Source organism: Haematobia irritans, chromosome 4 (assembly GCF_050003625.1).
Source record: "Haematobia irritans isolate KBUSLIRL chromosome 4, ASM5000362v1, whole genome shotgun sequence".
Classification (NCBI taxonomy): Eukaryota; Metazoa; Arthropoda; class Insecta; order Diptera; family Muscidae; genus Haematobia; species Haematobia irritans.
The window spans coordinates 2,152,338-2,178,152 of NC_134400.1; the positions used below are offsets into that span (position 1 = coordinate 2,152,338).

Here is a 25,815-nt window from a genome sequence, read left to right on the forward strand (position 1 = left end):
AAATGAATAAACGTTTATCACAAAAAGTATATACTTTTCTTCCAAATACACTTCCTTTCAACGAAAAGCAAATGAGAAACGAACTTTGTTTGTCTAAAATTTCGTTTGGGAGGAAAGAATTATTTTTTTGCGTGTAGATAAATTCTAATAATCATGATGATTCGACAGTGTTTTATATTAAAGATGTCTACTAACAAAGGGTCTAATGCCCCTCATGGGGCCTAATTTACGAGAGCCTTATCCTTTCCCCACATACAAATAAACCCCATTGGCATTAGAGATGACCACCATAGCCCTGCAATGAGACGATACTTTAGCCTAAAACCTCATTAAGACTTTGTGAGTGTTTGTTGTTGGTGGAATTTCTTCGTTTTCTATTTTATTTGTATTTGGGCTATTTCTTAGGCTCCCTTGTCATTGGTTTGGTTATGGACTATATGGCTGTTGTTCTTTTTTTTTCTTTGTTTTGGTCATTATTTTCTTAACAATATAATTTGATAATAAACACCAGCAAGAATAAAACTTACAATCATCATCACTGAAAATATCCATTGGAACAAACACCACCCCCAGACAAGTAGAGAGGCAAACGAACTGGACGGACACTTTGGATGGAAGAACGTAAAACACTGGGCCGTTATTATAACGAGTGTAATGAGGTGAAGCGTCTAATATGGGTGGCTAAGAAAAGTAAAAGGCATTAGACTCCTACATGGTTACAGTAGGTTCAATCGTTATGGAAATCCTTAAGATTTTTGATGATATTATAGACACAGATTTTGTTAACTATACGAAAATATCAAAGCTAATTTTTGTGAACTATTTTGAAAAATGGTTACATTGGTTTGGTAGCATAAAAAACGATAGATTCTAAATCTAGTGAAACCGGCTTTACATATATTCTTAGGGACTGCTCAAGGGATATCGGGATATTCCAATATAATATCAGTTAACCCATTCCTCCAAATTGACAATTTTGATCTGATCTTAATAAAAATTGCCCTGAGTGTGTGTTTCTTGTCTATAGTTTTTTTCTGGATATTCATTACCCTCCAATGCATATTTAGGAGGAATTAAAAAACAAAAAACATAATTTCGCAAAAATAAATTTCATCACGCAATGAAACAATTAATTCTTATTATCTTTTCCCATGGAAATTGCGCAATTGTTTGTTATACTACTGTCACATTCTAAATCAATGCATAATGACCACCAAGTGCCATTATTATTGTTATTTCAAAATCAATTATTACTTGAGTTAGATATCAAAAAATATTTTCAAAATTTTGAAGACATAAATACCATTAATGGTGAATAAATTCAAATTCATATAAATGATTTTTCATTGAACTTATCAATTATTTATTGACACTTGGGATATTTTTGTTTTACTCTTTTTCGTTTTTTGGAATTTAGCTCACGAATGACAAAATGATTTGTGGCTCATCGAACTAATGCAAAAATAATTTTGTTTCTATTTCTATTGATAGACAAAAGAAACATAAAATCTAAGTTTTTATTTCACCTACTGTTGGTTGGCTCAATAAAAAAACCAAAAATATACAAAATACAAAAATGTGAAACAAAACAAAAATTAAGACGTATTTTTTGTGCATTATGTAGTATACGTGAGTGCGAGATGTAGAAACGGCCATCAGATCACAGTCAAGCCGGCTGTACGTGCCGCACATGCCAAATTTGATAATCAAACATACAAACCCATAGGCCAGCCAGGCCATCAGATTGCAAGATATCCCAGCAAAACAATAATTAATAAAATTAAAAAATATATATATCAAATTAAATTAAATAAATTGCACACAGTGCTGCATTGGCTAGCATTTCCATCTTATATTCAAAGGGTCAATCCCAGATTCGATCAAACACCAAAAAGCTTTTCTCTGATGGATTATCCCCTCTCAGTATCGAGGGCGACATGTTTGAATGTTTCAAAGCGCATTGAGCTAAGCATAGAATAAAGCGAAAATTTTCTATAGAAATAAAATTTTGACAAAATTTTCTATAGAAATAAAATTTTTACAAAATTTTCTATAGAAATAAAATTTAAATAAAAATTCTATAGAAATAAAATTTTGACAAAATTTTCTATAGAAATAAAATTTTGACAAAATTTTCTATAGAAATAAAAATTTTACTAAATTTTCGATAGAAATCAAATTTTGACAAAATTTTCGATAGAAATTAAATTTTGACAAAATTTTCGGTAAAAATAAAATTTTGACAAAATTTTCTACAGAAATAAAATTGTGACAAATTTTTCTATAGAAATAAAATTTGTGTAGATTATTATTGGCTCGTGTGGCAACCGCGATCACAATATACTCGTGAGTTTTAGTAAGAACAGACAAAGCGTCTATGCCTAAATGTGATTCCTTTATTTGTAAATATTTTTGACATTTGCAATGGCAAATGTTTGCTGGGTATGCCTTGCTTTCGCCCAAGTCTCACAATTCAGCCTACATTCAGAGTTCACTGCGCCACCTTAACCAAATGAGACCTAGCACACCATACCATTAACGAAAATGTTAGGCGTGCAATGAACTGTGGTGACTTCCTTTCCAGACCCCAGTGAATGTAGCCCTCAGTTGCTTTGCCAAAATATTATCTCTCCAGGCTGTCGGTCTCTTTGTTCACCAGCACGTGTATATTTCAATTGAATATTTCCATTGTCCCTGATTAAAAATCGTATACCTCTGAGTCTGTGTCAGTGTCTCTTGAAAGGAGGGGACTGTGGTGTCACCCAATGTTCGTACTGGCAAATGTATCTAAGGCAAGCATTGTGCGCCACTTACCATTGAGTTTAACGATCCTTGTTTAACTAAAATAGTTGTAGGTTTCAGCATTGTTGCTTGATTTGTTCTTATTTTGGTATTGGGGAATGTGCTATGGAGAATGAAGTGGGGTAGGTGAGTGCGGAAGACAATCTGCTTTTGCAAAAGGATATTGTTCAATATGTCCATTTACATTTAGTTGTGTGTGTATGTATTTAGCCATAGGTTTTGGCCTTCTAAGCCATTCGGGCACATTGATGAATGTTCCATTGAACATAACTCCAAGTATTGTGCACCTGTTGCTCTCAATGTTGTTTCTGTCTGTATGTCCTTCTGCTTGTCTTACCTTCAGTTTCTATGACATCATCGTCCATTTTAGTTTTTTTTTTCTACACGACATTCTTTGTTAGTTCTTATTATGTCTCGGTCTTGTTCGTATAAGAGATATAGCTGAGTCCATGTATTCATTGCATTCATTGGCGTTGGTCCTTGTAGTCTATTCCAGTGGTAGTTAAGTAGTGCCAATGTCCATTGCCTGTCTTTGGAGACTTATTTATTTCAATTTAATTTTACATTTTTGGCTTCCTCTAGAACAAATATTGACGATAGCTGTATGTCTAAGAGCATCTGGGGTCACATGTGGAGAAGAATGAATGATCGGGAATTCGGAGCATGGTACAGTGATGCTGCGATAGTCTTCATTGAACTACGATTGGAATTTAATGAGAAAACGAAAGAGAAATTCCCAATTGTTTAAGGCTACAATCAGGGCTGCGATTTATGGGCATTTTGACGATTTTTGACTCAAAAACATAGCAGTTTCCGATTTTTGCCTCGAAAATGACGATATTTACTCCGTTCAAAAATCTGAACCGATTTTTATGAAATGTTGCTTACTTTAAGGTTTCCTAAGTACCTTGCATTAAATTTGAAGTCGACCGTTTAGTAAATAGGGTCAACACGACCCCATTGGTTGAAATCGGGCGATACATATAAATGGGGGCCTTATCTAAATTTGATCCGATTTTTCCCCAAATTCAATAGCGCTCGTCCTTGTGCCAAAAAAAGCACTGAAGTAAGTTTCATCAAAAGAATTGGACCGGAATCCTGCGAACAATACATAGACAGACCGACCGATGAATCAGTATGTTTTATGGAGTCTAAAATCAATATTACTGATAGGCACATTTTTTTCGGATCAAAGTTATTATACCCTAACTACTATGTTGATTGCGATATAAAATCTGAATGCATTTATTGTTTTTAATGTTTAGAAGCTGGAATTTAGAATATGCAAATAGTTACTGGATGGCGTTCGCGTACTTTTCGGATATGCTTACTCAGAATGCGTAACTAAAACATACGTTTTATTTTAATATTATTTTAATTCCCGATTTTTTAACGATTTTAAAATGCAAGTGCCGATTATGACGATTTTTCGGGAAAAAGTGACGATTTTTCTTAAAATTTTATTGGCAGCCCTGGCTACAATATTTCCGAGGGATCAATGGTTAGCATGCCTGTCTTGCATACAAAGGGTCATGGGTTCAATCCGAATTTCGACCCAAGCCCAATTAGATTTTCAGTAATGCTGTTGATAATTCCAAGAACGACGATCAATGTTGGAAAGTCTAGACCAGCGTTGCCACAATGATTTTTTTTATTTGGACCAAGATTTTTCCAAAATTGGACCAAAATACCTACCAGCGGACCATTTTGAGCAATATTCGTATTTTAAGAATAAAAAAATGCTTATATGTTACTTACGACAATATTTTTTCAAAGTAATAATAAATGCCCCATAATTTTCGATATTTTTAAATTTTTTTTAATTATTGTTAATTTATTTCATTTAGGAAGGTCAAAACATTTACAAATCCATTTCAATAAAAATTCTTTAGCTATAAAACAAATGTAAGTATCAAAATCCTTTCAGCTCTTGGAGTCGATAGATTAATGGGCAATATAGTAGACAATAGGTTGGGTGGCAAATTGACGCTGGAGTTGAAGGCGGGCTGGGGCAGCTTTACGCAACTTGGCAGACCTTCCTGAGCTTTTGCGTATAGCACCACGACGTGCAATCAGACGTGCTGAGGCAATAGCTGCTTCCTCTTCTTCGGCAATGGCTGCTTCCTCTTCGGCAGCAATAGCTTCTTCCTCGGTAATTGCAACTTCTTCGTCTTCTCCTTCTCCTAAGGGGGCAACATCATCACTTTCAGCTGGAACATCCTGTTCTGGGGGTCCATAGACTTCATCAGGTTGGTTGGGGGTTTGTTCTTCAGCAGCTACAGCCTCATCAAAAGGTACTTCAGGTTTCAATTCATCAGCCGAGGGATATGGAGTTGCAGCAGCCGATTCATCGGCAACTTCTTGGCGAGCCAGAAAACGATTACGCCTAACTTGTAAACGTGACGTCCGGAAGCGTGGAGCTTCAGCTGAGCACAAGGCGAAAGCTAAAGAAGCCACAAGAAGGATTTGAATGAATTTGAACATCTTTGGTTGAATTGAGTTAATTGATAGTGCTGAATGCGAAACAACTGATATTGATCATCAAACTGTTTCGAGTATTTATACCAAGTCTTTTGATATAAGAATTCTGGTTGTGTAGTATATCTCGCCACCACCACCACTAAAGCTAATTTGTTCTTGTAGGCCTCCGAGTAGCTTGTCTGCCTGCCAGACCTGATGCGCATATTTTAATTTGGTGACACACATGAATTTTCTTTTAACTATGCGTCTTTAGGGTGGGAGTTTTCGATTGAACAATTTTGTTTGCAATACCTTGGAGGAGGCACGTAATTATTTTTCATATTACTTCCTATTGAGTCTTCTCCGGATTATTGCTTTGTATAAAAAAAGGAAGTCGATAATTATGTATGCTTGAATTCTTTGACAAAATCCAACTTCTTTGGAGCTCATTAGTCATAAATATAGGCTTAGCAGGAGATTTGGTCTAATCATAATTTTTGATATTAACCCTTAAAGGCACAAGAACGCCGATTCCTCCGAAAAAGATGTAATATGTCAAATGGTAAAAAAAGAACATATGCATAGCACATTTTTCTAATTTTTTATGTGTTTATTTTTTCTAAAAAAGTGGTTGTATAATACGCACTGTGCATTAAACTAAGTTTTTGTTTACAATTTGATTTTAGTAGAGGATAGAGATATTTTTAGACTACACAGATTTTTTACCAACATTACCTTTATCTCTGGTAAAGATTATTTATCTTCCAATTTGTATGTTTTTGAATTTTCAGGCAAACTTTGATTTTAAATTTTATCTTCAGGTTACACTGAAGTACTATAGATTTTCCGGAAAGCATATTTTTTAAAACTGTCTTATGATTTCGTAGAATTCGGTCAAAATTTTAAGACATACGAATTATTTTCTTGTTGAATCTTAAAAGATACAGTGTGCATTTAAGGGTTAATTGAAAATGAGACAAATGGGGTCGAATGCATATTCTTCATAGTTATTTATTAGGATAAAAGAATTATCTCATCCCTTTGGGTCATTGGTGTGCATTTTTTACACTGGGGGAAAATCTTGCCCGTTTTTAAATGTGAGTTTTGCGTGATACTGGATTTTTTTTTTAATTTATTCTTTTTCTCATGGGGTATCAAAACACTTTCTTTGCATCCTTTTGACCTTCAGACTGACAGACTTTGTTATTGATTCCGAAAGATTTTATTTATAGAATCTTCATTTTTTCTTGGACTTATAAACAAATTTACTGAAGCCCAAATAAAGGTCAGTTAAAGATCCAAATTATAACAAATAATTCTAAAAAAGGATTTTTTCCTAATTTAAAAAAAAAAACAATAATAATAATAATAATAATAATAATAATAATAATAATAATAATAATAATAATAATAATAATAATAATAATAATAATAATAATAATAATAATAATAATAATAATAATAATAATAATAATAATAATAATAATAATAATAATAATAATAATAATAATAATAATAATAATAATAATAATAATAATAATAATAATAATAATAATAATAATAATAATAATAATAATAATAATAATAATAATAATAATAATAATAATAATAATAATAATAATAATAATAATAATAATAATAATAATAATAATAATAATAATAATAATAATAATAATAATAATAATAATAATAATAATAATAATAATAATAATAATAATAATAATAATAATAATAATAATAATAATAATAATAATAATAATAATAATAATAATAATAATAATAATAATAATAATAATAATAATAATAATAATAATAATAATAATAAATAAATAAATAAATAAATAAATAAAAAGATGCAAAATTCTTAGCCTATATTTTAAAATTTGTTGTCTTTAATTCAAAGATTCAATATTTCCTTTTTTCGATAATTTTCCTTTTTCAAAAGCAAACGATCTTAATGGGGAACATTTCACAGATTCGTATCCTGAAATTTAAGTTGCATATTCTTTCATACTGGGTCAATATTTTTTTCAGTGTACCTTTTGTCAAGTTCATGCAAAATTCGACAATAAATGCGGGTAATATGTTCAAATATTGGAGTTCCAAACGTCAAATAGATACAGACAAAAAATAATTTTGGATTCAATCACGAAATTAATTGATCCAATTAATTTTTAATTGAAATGTCTTCAATCACAGAAATGATAGTATCAATCACCATAGTCAATTAAATTAATTGTTCCAATTAAAATAATAATTGATTTATAAATTGTTGTGATCGATTTTTGTTTTAATTAAGAAAATTGTTAAATCAATTAAATTTTAATTGGAAATATTTTGGCGAAATTTTTTTTCTGTGTAGTGTAAACAAAATTATGTAATAATTAAGGTTAGTGCACTTGACTGAATGATGAGAACCAGAATAAGACCTAGCGAAGAAGAAATGAAAAGAAGGATTTAATGAGGATTGGCCGGACAACTGGAGCCAGATAGACGCAGGGTGGATAGACAGCCAGAGCAAAATCGAATAAAAAACTTTGATACATTCCCCCATAAAACTCTCTAAATGTGCCAAAAGGGTTTGCTTTCTTTTTTTTTTGTCCTTTTCCTTGACACAGCGTTTGAACCCAATGGTCACCATCCAAAAATAACATCTTGCTTTTGAAACACGGTTGAGGTTATCATATTGCTTCTCTGCTTGTGGTGACTTTAATTATTCACAATAACGAAGATTATTGTGACATACACTTATGATAGTACCAGTGTACTAATGTACTGGGACAGTTTGTGTGTATTGAGATATCTCACCAATATAAAGCTCAAGAGAGAGATATGTTTATATTAATAAGCCCTAATGAATTTCAATTTGAGTGATAAAGTCTCACCTTTGAAAACAGTGAGAGTTTGAACCTACAGAGGACTTCTTTATGCCTTAAATATTCAGAGAATTTCTTAATTGTTTTTGTTTTTGTTTAATTTTACAAGATAGAATCTCGTAGTTTTGTTTTTTTTATTTTTAACCAGGAACTAAATAATACCTAAATGAATTCTACCAATTATCACCTCCATCATTTTTACTGGGCTACATAATAGAACATAGGTTGAGGAATGAATTGACGTTGGATCTGAAGACGAGCTGGGGCACCATTACGCAATTTAGAAGAACGTAGAGAGCTTTTGCGGATTGCTCCTCGGCGAGCAGTTAGGCGAGAGGACACAATGGCTTCTTCTTCGGCAATGGCTGCTTCTTCTTCGGCAGCAACAGCTTCTTCTTCGGTAATTGCAACTTCTTCCTCTTCTTCTTGTTCTACTGGGGTAACATCATCAGTTTCCTGTTCTGGAGGTCCATAGACTTCATCTGGTTGGTTAGGGGTTTGTTCCTCAGCAGCTACAGCCTCATCAAAAGGTACTTCAGGTTTCAATTCATCAGCCGAAGGATAGGGTGTAACAGCTTCAGGTTCTTCAGCAACTTCTTGACGAGCCAGGAAACGATTACGCCGATTATGTTGCAAACGCGAAGAGCCACGGAATCTAGGAGCTTCAGCTAAACACAAAGCAAAGATCATACAAGCGACGATTAGGATTTGCAAAATTTTAGCCATTTTAATTTGTAGAGATTTTCAGATATTGATACGAAGCGTTGGAGCTAGAACAACTGATGTACTATAAAAAATATTAGCAACTATTTATACAAAATAATTACATATTTCGAGTGGTAACGTTTAATCGTGTGAAACGTTTATGGTGTCCCCCCTACAATAATGTGTCAAAACGTTTCAATAATGGTTTCAATTGTTGCTGGTACTCAAACACCTGACTTGCATATTTTACTAATTCTGCTATTGGCTACCTAGGTGTTATCATTGTCAAAATAGATCTAGAAAAGAATTCGGGCCCCACAATTTTTTTAAGAATTAAACACTAGTGATCTTAGAGTTTTAATATAAATGGGCTAAACAAAAATAATAAACTTTAGTATTAACATAGGCTCTTTATACCCTTCACCACTACTGTGGTACAGGGTATAATAAGTTTGTGCATTTGTATGTAACGCCAAGAAGGAGTAATCATAGACCAACCTTTTAGTATACGGATCGGCTTAGAATTAAATTCTGAGTCGATTTAGCGATGTCCGTCTGTCTGTCTGTCCGTCTGTCTGTCCGTCTGTCTGTCTGTCTGTCTGTCTGTCTGTTGATGTATTTTTGTGTGCAAAGTACAGCTCGCAGTTTTAGTCCGATTGTCCTAAAATTTGGTATAGGGTCCTGTTTCGGCTCAAAGACGATCCCTATTGATTTTGGAAAAAATCGGTTCAGATTTAGATATAGCTGCCATATATATTTTTCGCCGATCTGGTCATAATTGGCGTGTATATCAACCGATCTTCCTCAAATTCCGTACATCCGAATATTTTATGGATCTCGAAAAACTTGCAAAATACCAGCCAAATCGGTTCAGATTTAGATATAGCTCTCATATATAGCTTTCGCCCGATTTACACTCATTTGCCCAAAGAGGCCAATTTTTAACGCCGATTTGGTTGAAATTTTGCACTGGGAGTAGAATTAGCATTGTAACTATGCGTGCCAAATTTGGTTGAAATCGGTTCAGATTTGGATATATCTCCCATATATAGCTTTCGCCCGATTTACACTCATATGACCACAGAGGCCAATTTTTAACTCCGATTTAGTTGAAACTTTGCACAGGGAGTAGAATTAGCATTGTAGCTATGCGTGCCAAATTTGTTTGAAATCGGTTCAGATTTGGATATATCTCCCATATATAGCTTTCGCCCGATTTACACTCATATGACCACAGAGGCCAATTTTTTGCTCCGATTTAGTTGAAATTTTGCACAGGGAGTAGAATTAGCATTGTAGCTATGCGTGCCAAATTTGGTTGAAATCGGTTCAGATTTAGATATATCTCCCATATATAGCTTTCGCCCGATTTACACTCATATGACCACAGAGGCCAATTCTTAACTCCGATTTAGTTGAAATATTGCACAGGGAGTAGGATTAGCATTGTAACTATGCGTGCCAAATTTGGTTGAAATCGGTTCAGATTTAGATATAGCTCCCATATATTTGTTTTTCTGATTTCGACAAAAATGGTCAAAATACCAACAATTTCCTTGTAAAATCGCCACTGCCTAGTCGCAAAGTTGTAAAAATGACTCTAATTTTCCTAAACTTCTAATACATATATATCGAGCGATAAATCATAAATAAACTTTTGCAAAGTTTCCTTAAAATTGCTTCAGATTTAAATGTTTCCCATATTTATACCCTTCACCACTACTGTGGTACAGGGTATAATAAGTTTGTGCATTTGTATGTAACGCCAAGAAGGAGTAATCATAGACCAACCTTTTAGTATACGGATCGGCTTAGAATTAAATTCTGAGTCGATTTAGCGATGTCCGTCTGTCTGTCTGTCCGTCTGTCTGTCCGTCTGTCTGTCTGTCTGTCTGTCTGTCTGTTGATGTATTTTTGTGTGCAAAGTACAGCTCGCAGTTTTAGTCCGATTGTCCTAAAATTTGGTATAGGGTCCTGTTTCGGCTCAAAGACGATCCCTATTGATTTTGGAAAAAATCGGTTCAGATTTAGATATAGCTGCCATATATATTTTTCGCCGATCTGGTCATAATTGGCGTGTATATCAACCGATCTTCCTCAAATTCCGTACATCCGAATATTTTATGGATCTCGAAAAACTTGCAAAATACCAGCCAAATCGGTTCAGATTTAGATATAGCTCTCATATATAGCTTTCGCCCGATTTACACTCATTTGCCCAAAGAGGCCAATTTTTAACGCCGATTTGGTTGAAATTTTGCACTGGGAGTAGAATTAGCATTGTAACTATGCGTGCCAAATTTGGTTGAAATCGGTTCAGATTTGGATATATCTCCCATATATAGCTTTCGCCCGATTTACACTCATATGACCACAGAGGCCAATTTTTAACTCCGATTTAGTTGAAACTTTGCACAGGGAGTAGAATTAGCATTGTAGCTATGCGTGCCAAATTTGTTTGAAATCGGTTCAGATTTGGATATATCTCCCATATATAGCTTTCGCCCGATTTACACTCATATGACCACAGAGGCCAATTTTTTGCTCCGATTTAGTTGAAATTTTGCACAGGGAGTAGAATTAGCATTGTAGCTATGCGTGCCAAATTTGGTTGAAATCGGTTCAGATTTAGATATATCTCCCATATATAGCTTTCGCCCGATTTACACTCATATGACCACAGAGGCCAATTCTTAACTCCGATTTAGTTGAAATATTGCACAGGGAGTAGGATTAGCATTGTAACTATGCGTGCCAAATTTGGTTGAAATCGGTTCAGATTTAGATATAGCTCCCATATATTTGTTTTTCTGATTTCGACAAAAATGGTCAAAATACCAACAATTTCCTTGTAAAATCGCCACTGCCTAGTCGCAAAGTTGTAAAAATGACTCTAATTTTCCTAAACTTCTAATACATATATATCGAGCGATAAATCATAAATAAACTTTTGCAAAGTTTCCTTAAAATTGCTTCAGATTTAAATGTTTCCCATATTTATACCCTTCACCACTACTGTGGTACAGGGTATAATAAGTTTGTGCATTTGTATGTAACGCCAAGAAGGAGTAATCATAGACCAACCTTTTAGTATACGGATCGGCTTAGAATTAAATTCTGAGTCGATTTAGCGATGTCCGTCTGTCTGTCTGTCCGTCTGTCTGTCCGTCTGTCTGTCTGTCTGTCTGTCTGTCTGTTGATGTATTTTTGTGTGCAAAGTACAGCTCGCAGTTTTAGTCCGATTGTCCTAAAATTTGGTATAGGGTCCTGTTTCGGCTCAAAGACGATCCCTATTGATTTTGGAAAAAATCGGTTCAGATTTAGATATAGCTGCCATATATATTTTTCGCCGATCTGGTCATAATTGGCGTGTATATCAACCGATCTTCCTCAAATTCCGTACATCCGAATATTTTATGGATCTCGAAAAACTTGCAAAATACCAGCCAAATCGGTTCAGATTTAGATATAGCTCTCATATATAGCTTTCGCCCGATTTACACTCATTTGCCCAAAGAGGCCAATTTTTAACGCCGATTTGGTTGAAATTTTGCACTGGGAGTAGAATTAGCATTGTAACTATGCGTGCCAAATTTGGTTGAAATCGGTTCAGATTTGGATATATCTCCCATATATAGCTTTCGCCCGATTTACACTCATATGACCACAGAGGCCAATTTTTAACTCCGATTTAGTTGAAACTTTGCACAGGGAGTAGAATTAGCATTGTAGCTATGCGTGCCAAATTTGTTTGAAATCGGTTCAGATTTGGATATATCTCCCATATATAGCTTTCGCCCGATTTACACTCATATGACCACAGAGGCCAATTTTTTGCTCCGATTTAGTTGAAATTTTGCACAGGGAGTAGAATTAGCATTGTAGCTATGCGTGCCAAATTTGGTTGAAATCGGTTCAGATTTAGATATATCTCCCATATATAGCTTTCGCCCGATTTACACTCATATGACCACAGAGGCCAATTCTTAACTCCGATTTAGTTGAAATATTGCACAGGGAGTAGGATTAGCATTGTAACTATGCGTGCCAAATTTGGTTGAAATCGGTTCAGATTTAGATATAGCTCCCATATATTTGTTTTTCTGATTTCGACAAAAATGGTCAAAATACCAACAATTTCCTTGTAAAATCGCCACTGCCTAGTCGCAAAGTTGTAAAAATGACTCTAATTTTCCTAAACTTCTAATACATATATATCGAGCGATAAATCATAAATAAACTTTTGCAAAGTTTCCTTAAAATTGCTTCAGATTTAAATGTTTCCCATATTTTTTTACTAACATTGTGTTCCACCCTAGTGCATTAGCCGACTTAAATTTTGAGTCTATAGATTTTGTAGAAGTCTATCAAATTCTTCCAGATCGAGTGATATTTAAATGCACGTATTTGGGACAAACCTTTATATATAGCCCCCAACACATTTGACGGATGTGATATGGTATCGAAAATTTAGATCTACAAAGTGGTGCAGGGTATAATATAGTCGGCCCCGCCCGACTTTAGACTTTCCTTACTGGTTTTTATATTTGATGTTGATGCAAAGGGAAAATCGGTCGATACGTAAAATATGCCTAAATTTAAGTTTTTTTTTCAAATGGATGGACACCAAGGACTTGGTAAACTCTGGAAGTAGATCTAAATCGATGGGTCTAGAACCAATAGAAAAATTTATAGAGGGAAGATCTATTTGTACTCGTAGTATATGGTATCAAAAGTATATTTGGCCGATTGGAATCTTATATATCTTCCATCTGAATGAATACTTCTCACCACAATATACATATTATGTATATTGTGGGTAGGGATCATAGATGGAAACGTGGCATCAAAGTACTCAAGATGCTTGCCTATACTGGAATTAGGTTTGTATAGGACCCGTGGTAGATTTTAGAATTGAATATAATAGGTTTGGAGCTACATATAACAACAACCAAAACAATTGCTTTGGTAAATCGGTCGGAACCTACACTCAAAAAATTTTACATGGATCCAAAGATTTTGATCTTCTTTAAAATAAATAAATATATTAGAGGCCCCTCTTGCTTTAAATCTAGGACCAATAAAATTAAAATTAGGATACAGATCTCATTCAATTTTCATTCTCTTTTTTGCAATATATTAATAAAGGTATTCAGTCCAGTTTAAAAATTCCAAATGATAAATCCTTAAAACAAGTCTTAGCCTATATTTGATGCGTTTTTATCTTAAATCTAAAGACTCAATATTTCAGTAAATTTAAAGACGATTTCTTTAAAATGTGTTTCTTTACTTTAAGAAAAATTTGTCTTAGTTCAAAGACAGGCGATTTTAACGGAGGGCTGCAATTTTACAAAATTTGTGTCTAAATTTAACGAAAAAAAATTTGAAGCAAAGATTTTAAACTTTTTTAACTAAAATTTCATTATTGTAGAGAAATTTCTCCTTTATGTTTTGTAATTTGCGCATCCTAAAATTTAGCTTGCTTATGTGTATGGTATGTGTAGGTAAGTCTACAAATAATTACGAATCGATATGGGCTTTTGCACGGTACATAGAGAGCCAGAATTGAAATATGGTGGTTATATACAATTATGAACTTGATATGGACCAATTTTGGACCTAGTTAGGCATGGTTGTTAACGGTCATATATGTTACTAGCACAATGTACCAAATTTCAACTGACTCGGATGAAATTTGCTCTTCCAAGAGGCTCCAAAACCAAATCTAGGGATCGGTTTATATGGGGCTATATATGATTATGGACTGATATGGACCATTTTTGGCATGGTTGTTAAATATCATATACTAACATCACGTACTAAATTTCAACCAGATCAGATGAATTTTGCTTCTCCAAAAGGCACCGGAGGTAAAATTTGGGGATCGATTTATATGGAGGATATATATAATTATGGACAGATTTCGACCATTTTTTGAATGGGTGTTTGAGGCCATATATTAACACCACGTACAAAATATCAACTGAATCAGATGAATTTTGGATTTCCAAGAGGCTCCGGAGATCAAATCTGGTGATCGGTTTATATGGGGGCTTTATATAATTATGCGCCGATGTAGACCAATTTTTGCATGGTCATTAGAGACCATATACTAAAACCATGTACGACATTTCAGCCGGTTCGGATGAAATTTGCTTCTCTTAGAGGCTCCGCAAGCCAAATCGGGAGATCGGTTTATATGGGGGCTATATATAATTATTGACCGATGTGGACCAAATTTTTGCATAGTTGTTAGAGACCATATACTAACACCCTGTACCAAATTTCAGCCGGATCGGATGAAATTTTCTTCTCTTAGAGGCTCCGCAAGCCAAATCTGGGGATCGGGTTATATGGGGACTATATATAATTATGGACCGATGTGGACCAATTTTTGCATGGTTTTTAAAGGCCATGTACTAACACCATGTATCAAATTTCAGCCGGATCGGATGAAATTTGTTTCTCTTAGAGGCTCCGAAAGCCAAATTTGGGGGTCCGTTTATATACACAGAAAAAAATATCACCAAAATATTTCCAATTAAAAAGTTAATTGAAGTTGAAAATTTTTTAAATTAATAAATTAATTGATACAATTAACTTTTTAATCATGATAGAAGCATTAAGTTAATTAAGTCAATGATTGAAAATTTTAAAATTTTTAATTAAAAAATTAATTGATACAATTAACTTTTTAATCAAATTCGGAAGACTAATTCATTAAAAAAAAGTGCTGATTTTTTTTTTAGTTTTTAATTAAAAATGTATTTCAAACAATCATTTGTTAATCCAAATAAAAACTCTAAGCCAATTCAGAAAGTAATTAAAAATAGTTTCCTTTTTTCAATTAGTTTTGCAATCAACATCAATAAAATTTTTAATTGAATCAATTAAAAAATTAATTGAAATTTGCTGAAAAAATCAATTAATTTTTTAATCAAGAATTTTTTCTATGCCCAATTAAAACTGTGATTGATACTATCATTTTCGTGATTGAAGACATTTCAATTAAAAAATTAATTGGATCAATTAATTTGGTGATTGAATCAATTTTTTGTGTGTAGTGGCTATACGAAAAAGTGGACCGAGGCTAATTTTTTATTTTATTTTTTGTAATTTTTATTTATTTTCTTTTTTCGTGTTAGTAATTTTCGTAAATTGTCCTAAAGAATTCAACATGACTAAAATTCACTTTGAAATGTGCAAACAAACACTTAAAATTAAGTTAATACATGAGGGTGTATGTATACATCTAAGAACTCAATATCACTGGCGACCTATTGGGCTACATAGTAGAAGACGGGTTGGGGAACAAATTGACGCTGAAGCTGGAGACGAGCAGGAGCGGCTTTACGCAACTTAGCTGGACGGACAGAGCTCTTGCGTACAGTACCACGGCGGCTGACTAAACGAGAGGACACCTCTTCTTGGGCAACAGCTTCTTCTTCATCAGCTACAGCAGGGGTTTCTTCGTCTTCGCCAATGGTGGCTGCTTCATCCTCTACAGGTGCAACATCATTGGATGGGACATCTTGTTCTGGAGGTCCATAGACTTCATCGGGTTGATTGGGTGTTTGTTCTTCGGCAGCAACAGCTTCATCAAAAGGAACTTCAGGTTTCAATTCATCAGCCGAAGGATAGGGTGTAACAGCTGCAGGTTCTTCGGCAACTTCTTGACGAGCCAAGAAGCGGTTGCGTCGGTTTACATGAACACGTGAAGTACGAGAGCGTGGAATTTCAGCAGAGCACAAGGCAAAAACCAAACAGGAAACGAAAAGGATTTGCATGAATTTAGCCATGTTGTATTTAAAATAGGTTTCTATTTTTCACTTGCTATAAGACAATGGAGGGGAAACAACTGATATTTCACAGCCTTGGCTGGTGGCTATTTATACCGATATCACCAATGCTTAGAACCTCCCCTGAATTAATTGTCTTGTGCGTGGCTGCAGCATTTTTTTCAATGGTCGTTTTTTTAACGATTCTTACACATTGTTGTTGTTATTATTGTGCTTGGCTCATACATGCTTGGCATACATTAAGAATCTACCAATAATAAATCGAATATTAAAGGTGACTAAATTAATTCTAGAGAAACCCAAACTATTTTCGACCATATATGAGAATGATGATTGAAAAAGTATACGAATATTGGTCGATGTCACCTACACCCTCTCAGCCATAGTGGCCAATTATGATCATCATCAAATCAGCCTGAGACTCCTATATGAGCCTAATCATAATTCTAAACATCCCCATTGCAAACATGTTTATTAGATAATATCCAATTTGGCCTACACAATTTCAAGAGAATCGAATATCAATTATTTGGCAAATAGACCCTGATGTCAGAGAAACAGGAAGATGGCTTGTTGGGATTTTTATATTTATGGAATTTTGGATTTTTCATTATCTACTACTACCGAATTTGCTGTCAAAATGTACATGAAGCTAATTAATTGGTAGTTAGTAGGCCTGTAGCAGCATTTGTTGGTCGGTTGTGTTTAATGATGTAGGAAGTGATTTAATTTCCGACATTAGGGAGCTTCATGGGGGATGGGAGAAAATTATTTGAAATAAGAAAACGAAATAGAGCTACAAATGGACAGAATCGAATATCTAACTCCCTATACCAGTTATAGTGTATAAATGAAATTTATTTCTATAGAAAATGTTGTCAAAATTTTATTTCTATTAGAAAATTTTGTCAAAATTTTATTTCTATTAGAAATTTTTTTCAATATTTTATTTCTATTAGAGAATTTTGTCAAAATTTTACTTCTATTAGAAAATTTTGTAAAAATTTTATTTCTATTGAAAATGTTGTCAAAATTTTATATCTGTAGAAAACTTTACCAACATTTAATTTCTTTTAGAAAATTTTACCAACATTTTATTTCTATTAGGAAATTTCGTCAAAATTATATTTCTATTAGAAAATTTTGTCAAAATTTTATTTCTAAAAAATGTCATAAATTTATTTCTATAGAAAGTTTTGTCAAGATTTTATTTCTACACCCTCAACAAAAATCGCTTCTCTAACATATGTTCCAAACATATTTTGCAGGAAGCACATATATTATTGGATATTGCCGAAACATTATTATATTTGTTTTATGTGAACATATTATATGTTTGGAAGCATTTTGAGCCCAAAAATATTATATGCTTGGAAGAATTTGCTCCCCAAGAAGATTGTGCTCATTCCCTCACATAATTTTCAATTTCACGAAATTTTTAGTTCTCGGCACCTTTTTCTGTAATACAAATAATGTTGAAGAAATTATTCAATTTTATAATTTTTTTAAATGTTACCTTTCGCCTGGACAGAGAATTGAACCGGGAACCATGCAATTTGTAAGCCAACACACTACCACTGGGCTACGTATAATTTTGACAAAATTTTGTCAAAATTTTATTTCAATAGAGCAATTTTGTTAAAATTTTATTTCTATAGAAAATTATGTCAGCTTTTTATTTCTATAGAAAATTTTTATTTTTAAAGAAAATTTGTGAGTACCTCTTAGCTGGAGAGGAATGTTTTGCAAACTCTACCAAAACTTCAAGAATTCTACCAAATAGAAAAAAATCTACCTTTTTTGTAGAATTCTACCAACTGTGGCAACCATGGTTCGGACTGGGCTATAAAAAGTAGGTCCCTTGTCATTAAGCTAAACATAGAATCGAGCAGTACTCAGTACTAGAGGTGTGCGCGTGAGTGAAATTTCACCCACACTCACGCACATTCACGAAGTCAAATATTTATTAACGCACGCTCACGCACGCATTTCATGAACCGATTTTATTACTCACACACGACATATTTGTTTTAGGCCAGTTCACGCACATTCACGAGAGTTGCTTCAGATTTTATTCACGACTCACGTGATTCACGCGTGCCACGACAATTTCGTGTCACGCGCACACCTCTTCTCAGTACCACCTCTGTGGTATAACAATGGACTGAATAGTCTAAATGAGCCTGACATATCGGGCCGCCACTATACCTAACCTAACCTAGCCTAATAGTTTAGCTTGTGATTGTTGTATGGATTAGTAGTCCATTCCTTCTTGTCTCTCATTGAAAGATTTTAACCATGAGTATCCCTAATGTACCCAAAAAATTCTGAATTTCCATATTAGTTTTCATTCGCTACAATTTATCATCATATGGAGTTGTTCATTTGATTTTGGAATCCTGTTAAGTTCTAATGGACATTTATCAACATTTTATATAAGCCATTGAATGCGTATACCGGCATCGCACATATCAAACAGGATCTGTAATACCACCTACCATGAAATGGAAGGAAGTAAAGTAAGTGGAACTATAAAAAATACCCACTAGATAACTGGTTTGGTTGGTTGACTCTTTGGTTAGTTATGAGGAAGTAAAAGAAAAAAAAAACAAATTCTTAGAGATATGTTCAAGGATAACGGGTGAAATTCTTAGCAAATTGTATTATAAAACAGTTGTTGCTTGGGTAACGAATGACATTGGCCCTACAAGCTTAGAGAGAATCCACAACCATTACTAATATCTGGATACACCAAGACCATGAAGATGAAAAGGAGGAAAACGAAGCAGAGAGAGAGAGAGAGAGAGAATTAAATTGCATTGTCATGCTAAAGCCAAACAAATTTATGCTCCCCAAAGACATAATAACAATGATAATTGGATGGTTGCCAATGATATGCATTCCCATACACATCCATATCCAAGGCCGTGATGGCCACTACCAAAACAGCAATAACACCCAAAACGAAGAACAATGGACAGACTTAGCTAAAGTCCAAAGATGCAGCAAGCTGACACGCATATACTCCAACACTCGTAACAGATAAGGATCATCTTCAAAAGATATTGGTGGTGCACATGCATACACCCCATATTGGACCCAAACCAACCGACACACATCGAGTGGAACAGCTTGTCGACATAAGCGTTTGCATTTGCTGTGTATTATAAAATAGAGCATTTTCTTGATTTTTCAGTCAGGGTCCTTATATTACAGAATGCCATGCTCTCTCTCTATCACACACACACACACAGATACATATATGCACACATATACGAACATAAAGAAGAACTTTATAAGGTATCATATGGACTGGAATACTAACACGAAACCCTTCATAAGTCCAAAGAAACAAATGTTAGTTAAGGCCAAGCCCTACAAACATTCCTTAAGTCTAAGGATGATAGATCATTGGAATTGGAATAGAACATTGGATTCAATTTCTACATCCGGATGATGATCAATTTTGTTATGCCAAAAAATATTGTTTGATGTCATAGTACATTTTACAGCACCTACTGAACTCATTAAGGACTGACTTACGGGACAGCATGTTACATGTTCCCCGTGAAATATTATACTCTTGAAACATATTTGAGGTGTTCCTATGGTCCTCCTCTGGGTGTGCAGAATATTCATAATTGTGTCTTAAATATTATCTTCTACGATTGATTTAATCAGTTGGGGAAATCAATAACGAGTCAACTAGGTTAGAAAATGTTTGAAGGGTATTTTTGCATAAGGGCATGTGCGTGCATTTGTTTGTGTGTTGTTTAGTTTTTCAAAACGTGTCTTCAGTAGCCTTCGCCAGTAAGTCAAGAAGTCCATAGAGACTAAGGACACCAGAGATCATTTAAAGATTGTTAAAATTAAACAAATGACTTTAACACAAACAAAAAATCAAGAAATAAATTAAAATATTTTCTTTAAAACCAGAGACAAGGATGTCCTGTAACGACAACAATAAAATCCTAACTTTAAAGGAGCTTTTTTGGGAATATAACAAGAAAGTAAAGAGAAGATTTTACATTAAATTCAATATTACTTTTTAAATTTGAAGTAAAGTTTATTTATTGAAAATTTTCGCTTTTTATAAATTCCTCATAATGGATTTCCGAAAATAGCCTATTTTAATCTTATCTGCAGTCCAGAACACGTTTTCAGTTTTTGTCATCACAAATGAAAACTAGGCTATTCGTTTTTTAATAGCATTGTACCTACTCTGAACAAAAATATAGATGTCAACACAAAATTTTCTTGTCCTTAAAATAGGAAAGTGATTTTTGTGTAGCAAAAAAGACGCATTTCTCTGATACAACGATTTTTTAAATCCAATATACGTATGATTGAAGGCGTTTTGCCTTTCTTTAAATTTTCGTCTCGTTTCCGCTAAATAGCTGATCAAAAAACCAGTATAATCGATTGAAAGAAGAAGAAACATGCGATTAGCGTGAAATAAATTTCATTAAAAATACTATTATGTTGTTTTCGGTTAAAATGGACGATGAGAAATTGATTATTATTCGTGAAATTCATTTTAAGTGTACAAAATCAACCGTTTTTCTGCCTGTTCTTGATAGTTTGTTGGTACATTTCTTTTAATTAGGCTAATAGCCAAAAAATCGTACGTTGCCGTTTTGTTACGGCTACGTTACATGTTTAGATGCATAACCAGTCCTTTAGTCTTCAGTAAACACAGAAAGAGAGAACGATAGCGTTTCTGGGGGATATACTAACTAAAGAGAACTTCCCATTGGATTGAACACTCTTTAAACAAAATCCAAGTTCAGTGAAAGAGAGGGAGAGAGTTTCTGAGATGATATATGAACCAAAAGAGCTTCCCGTTAGCCTGATCTCTCTTTAATATTTCGTTTTAGGATTTCCATAATGATTTACTTCGAATTTGAAGATGAACATAAAGAAAGTGAGAACAGAAAAAGAGTAGACAAATATTCTTTAGCTTATCTGCTAAGCATTGCGATAAAGAACCTCCTTTTTATAGAGGTGTGAACCCATTTAGAAAAAGCTTTGAATACAACAACTTAAAATTGAAAATCTCAGAAAATAATGACCAACATCACACTTATTCATAATGAAAGATTTATAATTGAAGTAATTTTCATACGAAAACAAAAATCAACAATATCCATGAAATGTCCTCTTTTGTTTGTTTTTCTATTACTACCTTATCCTTAACAAATTTCCATTGTTTTTCTCCATGATAATAGTGTAGGTATCATTTATCAGCTCATTTTATTTTCAGCGTGACCGGATGACACCGGTCGTGATGACGATGGTGTTGGCGATGGTGATGTTTGGATAAACCTACTCATCTGTATACCGTGACAATTTGCATCCGGCTGGCCCTGATGACACAGCCATTCACATCGGCACAAATAGCACAAATCGAGAATTGTTGCCTCTAGTGTTTGTCTAGGGTCATGAGAGCACAAAATGCCAAAAAGAAAACTACAATGGCAGATTGCACACCTTAGATTACTGTTCATGGCATATTGTTAGGATTGAGGCAAAAGGGATTGTGGGGGAGGGCAATTGTATAAATTAAGGACCTTATGGCATATATAACCAACAACAAATCTAAACAACTTTAAGTAAATAAATTAACTATTACATAGAAATAAAATGTATACAAAATTTTCTATACAAATAAAATGTTGACAAAATTTTCTATAGAAATAGAATTTTCAGAAAATTTTCTATAAAAATAAAAATGTGGCAAAACATTTCTTCCGAGGAAATATTTTTTAAAATAACCACAGCAGATTTATCAACCAGTGCGAAATAAAATTTTTCTATTTGGTACTTTTTTTAGTAAAATTGCCCTAAAATTTTTGTAGATTATTTGTCTATGAATCATTGACGAGGGCATAATTTTTTACACATATTAGTTTTGTCTAATACTTCTAGGAACAAATCATAACTCATAGGGAGTTATTATTTGCCTTAGGGCAAATAAGCTAGAATTTACACCATCAATTTTTTACGAATTTTGGGATAGCCGACATCACTGGCCCTCAGGCAACATATTTTCTTGTGCTATTCAATTGTTTTTAAAGTGTCCTCAATACGGATCATGGTTATAATCAAACGAAGAGTCATCAACAACTCTATCATTTTTCTAAGCATAAGAAACTACATCAACAAACATTTTTAGCACGTACACAAATATCAATAATTATCTTATAAAGGGGGTATAAGAGCGTATATGTGTGTAGCCTTCTCTTAATGCTCACAAAAAGCCTTTTCAATGAAGGAGAGTAGAGAAACGAGGGCATGACCATAATATTGCCAAACATATTGAATTGAAATCCTTGCTATCGTGGTTACATTTTAACAGAATTTTTCACCATTATGGTGGCTTATTTGATGTCACTTCGTCTGCCATCTCTCTCTCATTTTATCTCCTATCACCTTAACTAAATTTAGCAAATTTTGTCTTCCATATTTTCACACAATTTCGCCACATTGCCAATATTTCAGCTCCTTTGCGGATTTGCACATGTAATGAACCTTGGCATGCACAACATCTAGAACTTCTTCGTTCATGCAAACAAGTGACAAGTTGAATATGCATTCAACAGAATGTCACCTAGGCTTGGATGTAAATAAAAGAAAATTTGGCAATGAACTTGATATTTACTACTTCGATAAATGTTTATTGGTCTTCAAAAATTTTTGGTGAATTTTTCTTAAAAATCCTAATGGCTTACGAAACTAAGGGTGAGAAAGGATTTCGTTAAACTTAACTTAAATACAAAAAAAAAAATACTGTTTCAAATAACAATCAACGATTAGTGGGGAGCCCAAAATCAAAGGTTAAGGAAATCAAATTTTCCCTCATTACCAATTATGGACATAGTTCACTAAAAGTGAATCATCAACACTAGTGGGTACGATTTCCACAGACTGAACTATTGGCTGCAAATGCAGATCACTATCGACATCGGCATAGACACCCTCTTCAACGACCTCAGTATCGGAATCGACTAGAACATAATCGGCTTCAGTCTCCGCCAGGACCACTGTTCTCAAATTGGAATTTTTCTCCTCTCTGGGCTCCTCTTCTGCAACAAGCATTACAACCATTTCGGGGGTTTCCACAGGAGTTTCTGGCTGTTTTTCTTTCTTCTCATAGAGTGTGTCGTTTATGGGGAACAGTTTGGTGGTGGGAACAGATTCCATGGACATTGAACTGTCCTTCTCTTCCATGGACATTGAACTGTCCTTCTCTTTTGTATCTGATTCAATTGCAATGGTTGTGGCTTCTTCGGTGTGATCATCTGTTGTCGTGGTGGTGGTTTCCATTACAATATCTGTGGCATTTTCTGACGAGTTCATAACATCATCGGTCTCTTCAAAATTCTCTTCGGGAATTTTAGTCTTATCCTCTAGCTTAGGGGTACTCAATAATAAAAGTTTACCAAATTTTTGTTCCGATACACTTGGAGCCTGGGCTGCCTTAATATCTGTAGGAGTTGGATCCAAAAGGGTTTGATCTATAACCAATATAGAAGCCTCTTCATCTCGGCTTAAGGCTCCCTTGGGTTCTGGATCATCTGTGGTGGGTGTCTCCTCTGTAAGAGCCTCCATGGTTGTTACATCCATTTCTTCTGTGGTCATTTCCAATGTCGACGAGGTCTCCATTGCTTCTTCTGCTTCTGTTGCATTTCGTATGGCTGCAGAGTGGGCAAGGGGAGCCATTAGTAGACCCAGGATTAGAATGACAACATGGTGTCTTCCTAGCATTGTTGATAGTTTTGTTGAGTTGTGGGAAATATAAAGATTCTATTGAAACTGGTCTCCAATTGGCAACTCACTTGTTTTATATACTCAAGCGTTTTACGAAAGTGAGCGTTTAGCTGTGCCGACTTAGAACATTCTATACAGATTGATGGGAATCACCTATTCAATCAATGGCTTCTTGCCAATTGTATGGACGACGACCTTGTCCAGTATCCAAAACTGGCTTTGTTTGATTTTATGCGGAAGCCGGAAATGTAAGTGCGGAGAGCGTACACATGTGAGGGTGGTTGACTCATTTTATGCTTTTATTTATTATTAATTTAATTTAATAAAATATGGTCATCAACCAAGTGGACAACAAAATCCCACCAGAACTCAGAAAAGTTCATTACACGTCTTCAATAAACATGACTCCAAATGGGCACGTTTGTCTTGACAAGTTTGCGAACCATAGATCGAAGACTCTCTACGCGTGTGCCTTTTTCATTTTCTCTCTCCCTCTCTCACACTCACTCTCTCTGCTAGCTCGATATGTTAGCCCACCTATGGTTGTAGCACGTATGCATTGTGTTTCGGTCAGCCATGAATGTAGTGGAAACGACCAACAGTCATTTGGAATGCCAGGCACGTGGACTCATGTTGCCAACTGACAATTTAATATTTTGGAGTATTTAATTTCTGCTGCCATGTCATGAGATTTATTCATCCCTCTGTTTTCACTCTCTAACTGGACAAACCAGGAAACTAGTGTTTGCTATCATAGCCATTGGACCAAAAGGGGATTCCCTTAGATTTTCCTGTTTACTTTGTATCTGGCTAACCCAATGATCTGGAGATGTCGCAGGGCGGAGAAAAAAGTTGCAGGTCTGTTGACGATGCCAAAGTGTTTTAGGGTACACATTTCCATTTAATTTGCGATTTACGTGTAGCAACTTCTTGATGGGCAAACCACAGGTACAAACAGCTCTTCCTGTGGGATATAGAGAAGCGAGCAACTGGAATCCGGTTGGTGTTTAGTTAGCGAAGCAGTTATCTTTGTTGGGTGAATATTTCTATTTAGCAAAAAAACATGAAACCGTAACAGCCCCGACGCTTGATGGCAGAAGGATTGAGATGTTGCCATTACAGTATCACTAGTTCCATGACCGTTACCAATCATAGGGTTCAAGCTATTGGCATTTCTCCATATATAGACAAACACACAGTTCGAGCATAATTCGTGATACACACTTGCAGATTCGCATGCTGCACTTGACTGTGCTGTTGCACTGACACAATCTTCTCATTGAGAATTCACATTAATGCCAGTTCACCAATTTGCTTTTATGCTACATTGGTCTTGTTTGATCTATGATGGAGGTATACACTTCACTTGCATTGTCCCTGTTCTCAGTTCTTCTCTTCACACA

General features: G+C 34.4%; 4 protein-coding genes across 4 annotated transcripts; all 4 read right to left on the reverse strand.

Annotated features, from left to right (window-relative positions):
• Positions 1–4,649: 4,649 nt before the first annotated feature.
• Positions 4,650–5,318, reverse strand: LOC142236401 (uncharacterized). Its single transcript, XM_075307635.1, has one exon. The coding sequence runs from the start codon at positions 5,284–5,286 to the stop codon at positions 4,747–4,749; it is 540 nt and encodes a 179-aa protein (XP_075163750.1). The 5' UTR covers positions 5,287–5,318; the 3' UTR covers positions 4,650–4,746.
• A 2,900-nt stretch (positions 5,319–8,218) lies between these two features.
• On the reverse strand, positions 8,219–8,906 carry LOC142234038 (uncharacterized). The gene has a single exon (XM_075305110.1). The coding sequence runs from the start codon at positions 8,862–8,864 to the stop codon at positions 8,337–8,339; it is 528 nt and encodes a 175-aa protein (XP_075161225.1). The 5' UTR covers positions 8,865–8,906; the 3' UTR covers positions 8,219–8,336.
• Positions 8,907–15,937: 7,031 nt separating this feature from the next.
• LOC142233443 (uncharacterized) lies at positions 15,938–16,715 on the reverse strand. The gene has a single exon (XM_075304369.1). The coding sequence runs from the start codon at positions 16,640–16,642 to the stop codon at positions 16,121–16,123; it is 522 nt and encodes a 173-aa protein (XP_075160484.1). The 5' UTR covers positions 16,643–16,715; the 3' UTR covers positions 15,938–16,120.
• Positions 16,716–23,292: 6,577 nt separating this feature from the next.
• On the reverse strand, positions 23,293–24,439 carry LOC142233852 (uncharacterized). Its single transcript, XM_075304918.1, has one exon. The coding sequence runs from the start codon at positions 24,407–24,409 to the stop codon at positions 23,504–23,506; it is 906 nt and encodes a 301-aa protein (XP_075161033.1). The 5' UTR covers positions 24,410–24,439; the 3' UTR covers positions 23,293–23,503.
• Between the last annotated feature and the right edge of the window lie 1,376 nt (positions 24,440–25,815).